Consider the following 13,833-nt stretch of genomic DNA (forward strand, 5'->3'; position numbering starts at 1 on the left):
CAGCTGTTTGTGTTTGTCCTTACACACTGCTAATATCAGCACCAATCCTTAATAAGAGTTCTTGTTCTCTAAATTTACATGGATTTAAGTGTTTCTGAAGAAACATAAACATAGTTTTTTCTTTAAATCTAGCAGTGCTTGCTAGTGGTATTTCAAGATGACTGCAGCAATGTTGGTTCAGTCTCATCTTCTTCCATGACGCAGTGGCCCGGTTACCACAGCTGTAACTATGCTGCAGTAATCCCACTTGCAGTTTCTTTAAGACCTGCACTTTCTGGTTACTGCTGTTAGCTACACTGTTAGCATCTTTCAGAGGTCATCATCAGAAGCTTAGTAGTTTTACTTTCAGCTGCCACAACCTGCAGTTCAGCTGAATCTATTTAAATAGTGAGAGAAGACTTTGAAAGTGTTAATACACAGATTGGCAGAGCTGTGAAAATAAGAAAACTTCAGATGCTACACTGACAACCACATGTTATTTAATCATTACTACATTTTGGTTCATTAAAAATACTGGCATGAAATCAAATGACTTGTTTATTTTGATTTGAGTGTGTGCACTGCTGTGGGTGGGAGAACTGCACTTGTTGTTGTTGAATGCAGTAGCTACACTTTTGGAAAGGCAGAACTCGCACATTCACGGTCACCGCCAATCAGCTGAAAACCAGCCAATCGATCAGTGCATCTCTACTGAAAAGACTCACTCTGTTCATCTATATGTGCAGAATCATTACATGTGATGTGCAAACTATTTTTTCTTGAACATTTAAATGTCATATGTCTGCAGTGTTAATAATAAGGCCTTTTTTTGTAAATCAGTAACACTACAAACTGCTAACTGTACACAGTGGTTTTTATAATGAGCTTCAAACTCTGCAAAATACAGATTTGTTTCCATGATAATCTGAATAATGTTAAACACAAAACTATCCTGATTCTATTGATGAAAGCAATAAGACAGTTCAAACAGTTTTCCTTAATTGATAAAACACCAGAGGTACAACCCCACACACACACACACACACACACACACACACACACACACACACACACACACACACGAGGACCAGGAAACACAGAAACGTCCAATCAGTCTCACTTTCTGTTGCAGCTATTTGTCCACTGAACCTAACGGATACGTTTGCTTATCACAAACAAAAAATACTATTACTAATACTAAAATTCTACGAAGTACACTTTGATCTGTGAATCAGCCAGCAGACTGAGGTACTTAACGGTCTTATGGATGAAGTAACATTTTTTCTTTTAATAAACAGCAGCTGTAACGTACCATATTATGATTCAGCTATTTTGGAGTCATCAATATGGTGAGTATTACCACTACTGCATGGCTCAGGTTTGAGCTCACTGAAAACAAAATTATTGTGTTTGTGGTTTTGGTCGGCACCAACAAAGATACATAATTACAGCCTCTACCCTAACAAGACAGACAGATCGTCTGAGTCCTTGTGCTTCTTGGCCTGTCAGGTTTTACACTATAGATGGTGTAATGTTCCCAGATCCTGAGGGGTATGAAAGTTCAATAACAGAGAGAAATTATGCAAAAAAAAAAAAAAAAAAAGAAAAAAGAAAAGAAAAGAAAAATTACAATAAACCAGTGTGGTTTTTAATCCGTCCTTGAGGTCTTAAATCAGCCACTTGAGGAAGCAGGAGGGATGCAGTGTTAAGGTCTGAGATTCGTTATTGGTTACACAAGGATGGAAGCACACGCAGCAACCCTCCTCCATACAAACTGAGCCTATTAATATACCGGGCCTGAAATAGACTCGAGCGAGAACAGTAGTTTGAGCTCACTGTAAAGGGACAACAGCACCCGTCTCATTAGAGAAAGAAAGAGAGCTGCAGGAAAGAAAAAAAAAATTGTTCTCTGTGCGAGTGTGTGTTGTCAGTCTGTGTCATTGCTTCATATTGCTCAGTCGTACTGCCTTTTCCAATTCAAACTGGCGGTGGTCGACACGCTCCAAGAAATTCTTCCGCTCCACATACCTAAGCACACACAAACAGAAAAGAACAGAAACATCAGACCTACTTTTATCAATCCAGGTACTGCAGGCTGTTGTCATTTACTAAAGAAGCACAGTGTCACCCCCGTGTTTTAGGGTGGCTCTATTGCACATATATGCATATATGCTACTAGGGGAGCTCATTCATTGTGAACGAAAGGGGCAGAGTTTAGTAGAACAGTGTGCAACTGGCACAAGTGTGCAGCTGTAAAAGTCATCTTGTGACTCATCACTGCTGCCTCACTCTGCATGTTCACAGCCTGATGAGATGAGGATGCATCTTGTTTTATAGGCAGCCAGATTACTCACATTTCTACAAAGACAGTGGAACACAATGAAAATGCCTCATGTCAGTAAACAGAGCATCTGTTTTTAACTCTCTCTGGTATTTCATCTTTAAAAAACAAACTGTAATAACTGTAAAAAAAAAATACAGTATAACATACTGTACTGTTTTGGTTGGCAGACTATTCACACACTCACTACTGGATCTACTGATTGCTGAGATGCCAGTTTGCACTGCTCTTGGTATAATGCTGGTCAGTGCTGAAATGAACCGACTGCTTTGTTTAGAAATGCAAGATTAATGTTTATGGTCAGCCTCATTAGGGACTAACTCAACGCTATAATGTTACAGCAGAAATGAGATCCTCACAACACTTATCAACCTTTTCCACTAGGACCTACTCAGATTGGCTCAACACGGTTTTTAGGGTTTTTCATTAGGTGATGGCACCTGGTACCAGGTACTTCTTTTCATACCTACTTTCTTCCACACCTTGCGATCAAAAAATAAATAAAATTTAAAAAAATGGAGTGATACTTGCCTGCCTGCTATCTTTGTGCAACTGTTAAAAGTTGAAGCGTTTTTGCTGTTAACATGCAAAAGATTGATAACTTATGTTTATTTACCATGCTATAAAATTAAGTACATGATCTCGACCCATTTAGAGCACAAGCAGACATCTCCACTTTTTTTTTACTGGCACAGAAGTAATACACAACCAATATGATAAGTAAGAACAATTATATTCAATTTCATTTTATTTATATAGTGCCAAATCACAACAATCACCTTAAGGAATGTTATATTGTAAGGTGAAGGCCCTAAAATGACCTCTTGTGAGCAGGTACTTGGCGAATGTGGAAAGAAAAAACTCCTTTTTAAAGGGAAGAAACCTGCAGCAGAACCAGGCTCAGGGAGGGGAAGTCATCTGCTGCAACCAGCAGATTCTCCCTCCACAAATAAACCATTCCTCTGCAAATTCTCAGTTAGCTATTTGATAGCTAGTCTTTCAAGAATTTGAAAATAAGAGGAAGGTTGGAAATTTCTCTATAGTTAGCTAAGATGAGGCCGAGGAAAGACTTCTTAAAGAAATGGTTTAACTACAGCCACCTTGAAAGCATGTGGTAGCCAGTTAATAATTATTGGAAGGAGTTTGATAACATCAGTAGGAGTCTAAAGAAATATGAGCTGTTATTAAATATTAAATACGTTATTAAGGTTGTTTTACTTAATGATATGTCTGTAGGACAGGCGTACTTCCTTTTTTCTTTTTGTTCAGTTCAAGTATGATAAATAAATATATACAAATCTTACTAAATTATTTTGTCACGTAAAATAATGACAACATCCAGTTTTGATGAACATCCCTCTGGACCACAGTGAACATTACTTCACACATGCTGAAACTCTCTTACCCTTCTCTGCCTCTGTTGTGGATAGCCAGCTCCTCGGTGATGCCCTCCTCAGATTTAAAAGCATCCCAGTCCATTTTTGACTTTTCCAATGTACTCATTTTCTGCTTCTTTCCCCCAATACGACTTAGGACATTTGACATGCCTGCTGGACGCTTAGTACTGAAATCAGAAAGAGAAGCCTTTAGGTGACCCACCAAATTCACACCCTTAAGATTTGAAATTCAAGGTCAGTTTAACTGTCATTAAGGTTGCATAACAAACTTGCAGATGTGGCTTCATGAAAACAAACAAAAAACACATAAAAACATTGAAAAAGAAAAGATAAGAAAAGAAAAGAAAAACTATTTTGATTCAAAAAGCTGATGGAAACATTGTTCAGAGATTTTGGTCCATATTGACATGATAACATCATGTTTAAGAAACTAGTTTAAGATGATTTAAACTTTGTTACAGAGTGTGTTGGGTACACTAAAGGGACAGACAGTGATAGGTCAGCAACAATACTGTAGATGAATAATGCACAGTTGATACTAGATACTAAGAGGCAAAGGGTGCAAAATGACCATTATAAAAACCATTACACCACCAACAGCAGTCTGACTAGTGTTTCCAAAATCTCATATCCCGATATAAGACATCTATCGTCCGATAACGATATAAATCACAAAAATGTAACACGTTCTGTAAATTCTGTGAATCTCGGGCAGCTCGACTTGCGTGAAGTGTTTCCAGCTGGGCATCGTGTAGCTGGAGTCGAGTGTTTTAACCGATGCATGAAACGATACATTTTTAGACATAAGTTGTAACAGCCTTTGTATTTATTACACGGTGTGCTGCGAGGAAAAGCCTGTTCTAACGTTTGAGTCTAAGGTTTATTTTTTACCACCTGACGGCTCTTTTGTTTCTCGCCTGCATCCTCATTCACATAATTCAGTTTATTTTGAAAAGTCTCAACAGGATCTTGAGCTTTATTGTGAAAGGCTTATGTGGAAAATAAACAAGCGGACATGCGATGGTGTTACCATCGTTGTTGCTAATGACAACGCATAAAAACAGGCGCTTGTCCGTCTGTAGTGTGGTTATATTAAATATAAGAGAAAGAGAGAACTTTAAGAAATTAATATAGCCACTACAGTGATCATCAAAATGATGAAAAAATATTGCTGTAAACAGTTTATTTTGCGACACCACAAAACAAACGATAGCGTAAAATGAAACGATAGACATTTTTATATCGTCATCTGAGATATATCGTTATATCGAACAGCCCTACTGTCAGCTTGGTTTTCAAGTTTCTCGCCATGCTTCTATATCACAGGCTGAACGTGGACACAGACTCTTATAGTTTTATGAGGACAGTACATAAACACAGACTGGGGCAATTATTAACAGAATGAATTCATTTTTGAGTAATTGCCCAGCTGTAACTTGCAACATCTTTCTCCCCCATTTTAGTTATTTGTGTTACAGGTACAGTTAATGCAGTGGCCCCTGAGTGTAGTACAGTATCTCATATAGTCTAAGGAGGTTGGAAACATGGCAACTGGACTTCTTTCTTTCCCAGCTCCACTACCATGACCTGGATGACTAAAAAGTAAACACAGACAGCATACTGCAGAAATTAATTTATGAAGGACCAACAGCTTCTATGGTCAGACTTCTCTCACACACACACACACACACACACACACACACACACACACACACACACACACACACACACACACACACACACACACACACACACACACACACACACACACACACACACTTATTACTGCCAGCTTATATAACAGCACATACCAACACTATCATCTGAATCTACAAATAAATGATAACTACACAACCTCAACAAGGACTGATGATGGGGTGGTGCTAATGGGTCTTTCCTGTTGTGTTCCCTTTTACACACACACACACACACACACACACACACACACACACACACACACACACACACACACACACAGCTGAGATAAACAGGCAATGGCTTGTAAAGCACCATACTTCCTGTAAGCTGGAAGATGATTTCCTGTGTCTGGGGTGGAAGATGTGCACATCCTTAGCTGACTTATTACCGTGGCAACAAAAAGTATTGGAAATACTATTGTATTGGAAGTTGCAAATGGAAAAAAGCAGAAATGCATTGCAGAGCATACAGCGGGATAGTGTAGCTGGATTTCACTGTTATCTGAATGGGGTGAGGTGAAGCACAGCTGGCACTAGTGCTACTCCAGATGTGTGTTTGACATGCAACAAAATCTGTTGCATACAGGTCACAGGAGCCGTCTGTGCTCTCACTGGATCAAGTCTGCACAGGCTTGAGGTCTTGGGAGCGTCAGTGATTTTTAAATAATGATGATGATCTGCAGATACGCAAATATGACCAGAGCTACAGTGGGGCAAAAAAGTATTTAGTCAGCCACCGTTTGTGCAAGTTCCCCCACCTAAAATGATGACAGAGGTCAGTAATTTGCACCAGAGGTACACTTCAACTGTGAGAGACAGAATGTGAAAAAAAAATCCATGAATCCACATGGTAGGATTTGTAAAGAATTTATTCGTAAATCAGGGTGGAAAATAAGTATTTGGTCAATAACAAAAATACAACTCAATACTTTGTAACATAACCTTTGTTGGCAATAACAGAGGTCAAACGTTTACTATAGGTCTTTACCAGGTTTGCACACACAGTAGCTGGTATTTTGGCCCATTCCTCCATGCAGATCTTCTCGAGAGCAGTGATGTTTTGGGGCTGTCGCCGAGCAACACGGACTTTCAACTCCCGCCACAGATTTTCTATGGGGTTGAGGTCTGGAGACTGGCTAGGCCACTCCAGGACTTTCAAATGCTTCTTACGGAGCCACTCCTTTGTTGCCCGGGCGGTGTGTTTTGGATCATTGTCATGTTGGAAGACCCAGCCTCGTTTCATCTTCAAAGTTCTCACTGATGGAAGGAGGTTTTGGCTCAAAATCTCACGATACATGGCCCCATTCATTCTGTCCTTAACACGGATCAGTCGTCCTGTCCCCTTGGCAGAAAAACAGCCCCATAGCATGATGTTTCCACCCCCATGCTTCACAGTAGGTATGGTGTTCTTGGGATGCAACTCAGTATTCTTCTTCCTCCAAACACGACGAGTTGAGTTTATACCAAAAAGTTCTACTTTGGTTTCATCTGACCACATGACATTCTCCCAATCCTCTGCTGTATCATCCATGTGCTCTCTGGCAAACTTCAGACGGGCCTGGACATGCACTGGCTTCAGCAGCGGAACACGTCTGGCACTGCGGGATTTGATTCCCTGCCGTTGTAGTGTGTTACTGATGGTGACCGTTGTTACTTTGGTCCCAGCTCTCTGCAGGTCATTCACCAGGTCCCCCCGTGTGGTTCTGGGATCTTTGCTCACCGTTCTCATGATCATTTTGACCCCACGGGATGAGATCTTGCGTGGAGCCCCAGATCGAGGGAGATTATCAGTGGTCTTGTATGTCTTCCATTTTCTGATGATTGCTCCCACAGTTGATTTTTTCACACCAAGCTGCTTGCCTATTGTAGATTCACTCTTCCCAGTCTGGTGCAGGTCTACAATACTTTTCCTGGTGTCCTTCGAAAGCTCTTTGGTCTTGGCCATGGCGGAGTTTGGAGTCTGACTGTTTGAGGCTGTGGACAGGTGTCTTTTATACAGATGATGAGTTCAAACAGGTGCCATTCATACAGGTAACGAGTGGGGGACAGAAAAGCTTCTTACAGAAGACGTTACAGGTCTGTGAGAGCCAGAGATTTTTCTTGTTTGAGGTGACCAAATACTTATTTTCCACCCTAATTTACGAATAAATTCTTTACAAATCCTACCATGTGAATTCATGGATTTTTTTTCACATTCTGTCTCTCACAGTTGAAGTGTACCTCTGGTGCAAATTACTGACCTCTGTCATCATTTTAGGTGGGGGAACTTGCACAATCGGTGGCTGACTAAATACTTTTTTGCCCCACTGTAGACTGATTACGCAGAAGAGTGTTGGTGGGATGACAGCACGTATAAGGTCTCCTGTCTCACCCAAAGGGTGCGCTGGGACAAACCAGTCTCACGGGAGTGTGAAGACTACGTCAAAAATCCTGGCGAACACCAGTGCTACTCCTCAGGATCTTAGCAGACAGACGTGTATTATCAATTTGAAAGTCCTAGGTGACTTCCTTTTTGAGTTAACGCATTCACAAGATTCTCAGATAACTTGACCTCTGACCTTGAGTTCAAGGTCACTGAGATTCAAGCTCGCCCAAGATTTTTAGAAGATGCAGCCATGGTGTCAATTTGAGAGTCCTACATTGCCTGGTTCTCGAGTTATCACCTTCACAAACTTGGGCGTCCACGTCGCCCGCCGGGTGACAATAATACTCCATGAGCCTTTTGTGGCTGAGGGATAAAAACTGATCAGCAACAAGGAATGTGATGCCGAAAGGTGACACAGGACCAGAATGTATATAATATGAGGAAAGTCACCAAACCTAAACAATATCTAGCTATATCACAATTCTTAAAAACAACAGTTTTTTATTATACTAATAGAAAACTTCGCTCTCAGACTATGGGCTTACCTGTGGTTCCTAGGATATTTAAAAGTGGAATGGCACACAGAGTGTTCAGCCATCAGGCGCCACTCCTGTGAAACCAGCTCCCACTTTGGATTTAGGAGACAGACACCCTTCTCTACTTGTAAGATTAGACTTAAAACTTTCCTTTTTGATAAAGCAGAGCACTTAAGACTGGATTCAGGTGGTACAGAATCCTCCTTTATACCGGTATAGGCTCAGGCTGCTGGGGGACTCCCCGTGATGGACTGACAATTTCTTTTCCACTCCTTAAGGCCTTTACACACTAGATTTTTTCGGACTCACCTATTCTCATTGCAACCATCCACACCGACTGTGCAGTTTTACAGTACAAATTTTTAGCATTTATTTCTTCAAACCAATCTTGATTTTTCAGCATTTTTTAAGCAACAACCACGCTCGTGCACTGGTACTAAATATCCAATGATATGGAAATGGTAGAGTAATCCTGCAGCAGTAATAATCCTAGAGTAGTATTTGTGTACCTGGAACCAGGGAGTGGTGGAGAGCAGGGTGATGACATCTTCTCTTTGTCGCTCTTCTCGTCCTCTTTGATGCTCTGGCTCTTGAGATAACTCTTTGCTTCCCTGGAGTCAGCTGAAACCTCTTTATTCACCCTGAAAGATGGAGACAAATGTGTATTCTGTTAAACTGTATTAAAAAAAACATGCAGACAGATAAAAACTGCTTCAGTATCCAGCAAGCCTATGGAGCACACCTTTCCATTAAACATCATTAAACAACAAAAACAGAGGGAGTTCCAGGTCTTAAACGTGCAAGTAGTGTGTGATACAGTGAGATTAGACTCATGCATACAAGAGAAACATGTAGAGCAAAGACTTGCACCGTGTTCTTCAACATAATAACTGCTGGATAAACCAGGTATTACATATAGACTCAACAATGCAGTCACATAAATGCAGGCTAAAGGAATCTTCATGAATAGTCTGTGAGTAATTTATGATATAGGATCTTCCCCCAATCTTTGTGCACAAACTGGGCTTAAATTTTAGGCATGTAAGCATACTGCCATCAGCCCATACTGTGCTAGATGGACAGGGAGTTAAACGATGCACTTTAGAAGTTCCATGAGTACTTGCGCAGCACAGATGCTAGAAAATTCTCAGTGGTTGGCTGAAAGCCGGAATAACAACAGAAAATGTTCTCAAATCCATGATTCTGATTGAAAGTCATTAAAAATCAAGTCTTCCACTGCCCGTTTAAAGACTTAGGACTACAGTACACTTTGCCATCACGTCACACACCACTGTAGCTGAGTTTCACCAGAGCGCACAAACACAAAACTAACCTTTCCATGAGTCCGAGGCACGCTTTCATGACCATAATGCCTCTAAGCAACTGGAGACACATAAACAAGATGTCTGTGTCAAAACTGAATAGAGCAAACAGGGCCAACAGCAGGAGGGTTTCATATTTGCAGCTTAACAACCCCCCCAAAAAGACTGTAAGAACTATAAGCATTTGGAGCCTGTGTACAGATGAAAGTATCAAAAAATCCAGCCAAAGCAGCTTTTATTTATTCCATGGCTCAGTCAGCATATAATTTATGGTCAAGCTGCAGCTTCCTCTCTCTATCACGAAAAGACATCCAACAGCACAATGATGCAGCCCAACAAAACTGTGTTTTCTAAGCCAACTTTCTTCATATTCATTAAAGAAAAGAAACTTGAAATCCTTCGATTGTCTGCAGTTGAGGTCAACTGTATTCTAGGAATATCATTTTCAAGAGAACTCCTTAATATCTCGAGCATATTGTGATATAGGGTGCTGTGTTGTTACCATAGCAATATAGCCTTTAAAACTCTGGGGTCAAAACTGAAGTCACCTTACTAACTACAAATACTGCTTCACAATGCAGGCCTCAGGGCTCCCTATCACTTTGAAATGTTGCATTAATATGATGACAACCAGATTAAGGCATAATGCTGGAATGCTACTGTTCACAAATAACCACTGCTTAAAAAAACAAAATCAAATAATCTTTGTACCACACTTCTTCATTTAAATAACAGTATTTTCAAGTTTTACTAGTGTCAGAAACTAAGCACATCTCTGGACTGTGTGGACATGATAAGAGTTTAGCCGACGCTCATTCACAAAATGGTCCTGTTCTTACCAACTGAGACATCCGCCTACTACACTGCCATCAGACCAGATGGTGTGTGTCCACCTGCTGATTAGTGTGCAAATGCTTTTAAAACAGAAGCTTACCAAACCTCCTCGCCTGCAAAGTCAAAAACTTTGGTGATGGTGACTTTAGCAGGACCTGACGACTTCGTTTCAGTCACCGTAGAAACAGTCTTGGAAACTGTGGAATCATCCTGAAGACAAAAACAAAAGAACGATACTAGAAAGTAAGTATATAGAAAACAGACACACAGAGAACAATGCTGTTCAACACAACAATGCTCCAATGTGAGTTTAATCAACTTGATATTTTGCAAGTTGTTTTCCCAGTTAGAGACCAGATCAAAACAGCAGCCTCACAGTGCCCAAACTACAGAGCCCACAAGTGTCTCTCCCCTGATTTCATCTTCCTTTGCTGTTGGGCAAGACTAGTGCCAACTTGAGTTACTACACCATCTTGTGGTGCAAATTGGTATCGAATCAAAGTCTGTTCAGCTCAGTTTCAATTTGAAAACCCCCACACACAGATATTTTGGACATAAGATGACTAAAAGTGTTCATGTCTCAAAGGTGGTTTATGCAAATCAAAGCAATCGTCCAAGCTTTAAATTCGAACACATTTAAAAACCTGGCAAAATCAAATATCAAAGTTTCAAAGATATTTACCTTCTGTGCGGTACCCGACTGTGGTGCAGACTCTTTGGGTCTGGATCCAACGTCAGATAAGAAACTGGCCCAAAGTTCATCTGACTTTTTCTTCTGTTTTGCCTCATCATCCTGAGCCTTTGCCTTAGTGGGTGTTTTCACTTCTTCTTGTGGGTTATCCGCCTCTTTAGCTCCACCAACATCTTCATCTTTGTCGTCTACTTTCAGTAATCTCTTCTTTCTCTTTCTGTAAATGTTTTAAGTGACACCAGCGACTAAAACTCAAGATCATGAGGATCTGATGACATTTACTTTTTTGGACATCAACTGTAGTCTATTTTATGAAGCCATAAAAAGTTTTACTTTCAAAGAATGAAAATGGTCCAGTGTTCCCGCCATCAGAGAACACAAACAGATTTAACTACATTTTCTCCATTTGGAAACACTGTCCTCTCATTGAACGGTGCTGTCGAAACCTCTTACCTCACACTGATGTCCTTTTTCTTTTTTTTCTTGCTGATGGGCTCAGAATGGGGCACACTGTCATCCTCATGAAGAGGGTCCTCCTTCTCACACTCATTTATGTCATCCTCGCTGAGGTTATCATCTGAGGTGAAAAAGTACAGGAAGCAGTGTAAATGATGCATAACAAGATCAATATCAAGAATAATCAAATCAACTTAACTGTACTAAGAGGGCATCATTTCATCAGGCTTTTTAATCAATGTGGATGTGAAACTGCATTTAAAGCTAACAATGAGAGTTAACTCAGCATGTTTTGACACAGCTGATTTGACTGATTAGCACTATTTTTTAAGTGAAAATTATGACTTGAACCATATCACCAAGAGAACTCAGGCTTCATCTTGGTATATCAGGACTGCATCTGCCTGTTTGGACTGTATAATCTCACACCTGACTGAGCTTCCAGATTAACAGCTGCAGTCTGAGTTTTTCTACTAGAAAGTCTACAATAATCCAGGCTTTTTTTAAGCTGCCATGGCGATGTCAACTCCATGTTTTAGGGCTCCAAGTCACAAGTACTAAAGAGGGTGAGTAAGGCGCTTTTTGTAACTACTGTATTGCACTATTGCACGTGCTACTCAGGCTGTGTGCATTATTTTGTGAGTGTTTGCGTCTGGATCTGAATTTGATTTGATGTGAAAACAGTTGAATGGAAACGAATCAAAAAAAGCACTCGTAGCTTTCGAAGAATTTCTCAGCTTTAACATGCTTTATTTCAACACAGGGAAAGAGAGCCATCAATAACCATCAGTGTCAGTAACCATGTTTCTGCCTGTCGTTTGCAGCTCAGTTAATGATACTTAAGGTTCTTCTTTTTCTTCACTGAATGGCAGAAACCTCACCATAGTGTTTACAGTCCTCACCTGATGGGACATAGTCTGCATCTTCATTCGACGAATATCCATCAGAGTCATAGTCGGAATAGTTCATCATGCTGTCACTGCTAATAAGTTCCTCCTCGCTAACGATGCAAAGTACAAACGTTACCCTTAAAACTCTGTGACGGGCATAAATAAACTGAACACCTGAAACATGTTAAACGAACGAAAATACAAAATGACTTCTGTTTCTTCTTCTTCGGCGGTTTGTCTTCTTCTTCTTCTGGTTTAATGGCGGTTGGTAAACTATCTTAAGGAACATATGCGCCACCTACTGGACTGAAATGCGGCACAGAAGACAGGCGGGGAAAACGGAACGAAACAAACCCCGTGTATTAAATCTGTGTGCTTCATAGATGTCACTAGCTGGCCAAAGACTTGAAACAAAACCTCTGCAGGAAGACTGCTCTTAGCATCACAAACTGGACAGATTCTGGCTGCTTGTAGTGAATACATAATCCAGCTGTGTTTGGCTGTTAACCCCTGGATCACCAATCCAGTGATAATTATTTCTTCTTCCCAGTTCTCAATCCGTGTATAAGAAGATACTTGAGTTCCATATACAATGTGCCTCATTCACCCATTCATACAAGGACTTTTTTTTTCTACACCTAAGTGCTTTCGGTCACACTAACATTCTAACATTCATATACATTCACACCCCACCCAAGCACTGGTTCAATTTTGCCCAAGAATAATTTGGCATGCAGACTGACGCAGCCAAGGATCAAACCATCCACCCATCTTCTTCCGCTTATCCGGGGTCAGGGGGGCAGCAGCCTCCTCCAGCTTGCCCGGGGGAACACCGAGGAGTTCCCAGGCCAGCCGAGAGATATAATCTATTCAGTGTGTCCTGGGTCTGCCTGGTGGGACAAGCCCGAAACACCTCACCCAGGAGGCTCCCAGGACACATCCTTGTCAGATGCACGTACCACCTCAACTGGCTCCTTTCGATGTGAAGGAGCAGCAGCTCTACTCTGAGCCCCTCCTAGATGGCCAAACTTCTCACCCTATCTCTAAGGGAGAGTCAGCCACCCTTTGGAGGAAGCCCATTCCTCAAGTCCCCAAGTCTTGTATCCACCATCAGAAAGTGAAGCATGACAGTAATCAATTTTAGGGGAAATAAAAGCATGTAATGTCTCTGCATCAGCTAGAGAGAGGGGAACTGTACTCTGGCAATAACCTTAAGGTGATCTAAATCCTTAGTTACATTTCTGTCTTAGTTTCAGTTAAACGTCTGTGTTGCTCAAAACTAAGATCCTTGTCAAAGATGACGCCTACTGTTTGGAGGTTTTTAT

General features: G+C 40.9%; 1 protein-coding gene across 1 annotated transcript; it reads right to left on the minus strand.

Moving 5' to 3' along the window:
* Positions 1-462: 462 nt before the first annotated feature.
* cfdp1 (craniofacial development protein 1) lies at positions 463-12,762 on the minus strand. The gene is made up of 7 exons (XM_004556246.3): positions 12,521-12,762; positions 11,616-11,739; positions 11,154-11,379; positions 10,572-10,681; positions 8,825-8,956; positions 3,726-3,884; positions 463-2,007 (listed from the first exon to the last, which is right to left on the minus strand). The coding sequence occupies exons 1-7, from the start codon at positions 12,588-12,590 to the stop codon at positions 1,917-1,919; spliced, it is 912 nt and encodes a 303-aa protein (XP_004556303.2). The 5' UTR covers positions 12,591-12,762; the 3' UTR covers positions 463-1,916.
* Between the last annotated feature and the right edge of the window lie 1,071 nt (positions 12,763-13,833).

The sequence above is a fragment of the Maylandia zebra genome, linkage group LG7, assembly GCF_041146795.1.
Source record: "Maylandia zebra isolate NMK-2024a linkage group LG7, Mzebra_GT3a, whole genome shotgun sequence".
In the NCBI taxonomy this organism is placed as follows: domain Eukaryota; kingdom Metazoa; phylum Chordata; class Actinopteri; order Cichliformes; family Cichlidae; genus Maylandia; species Maylandia zebra.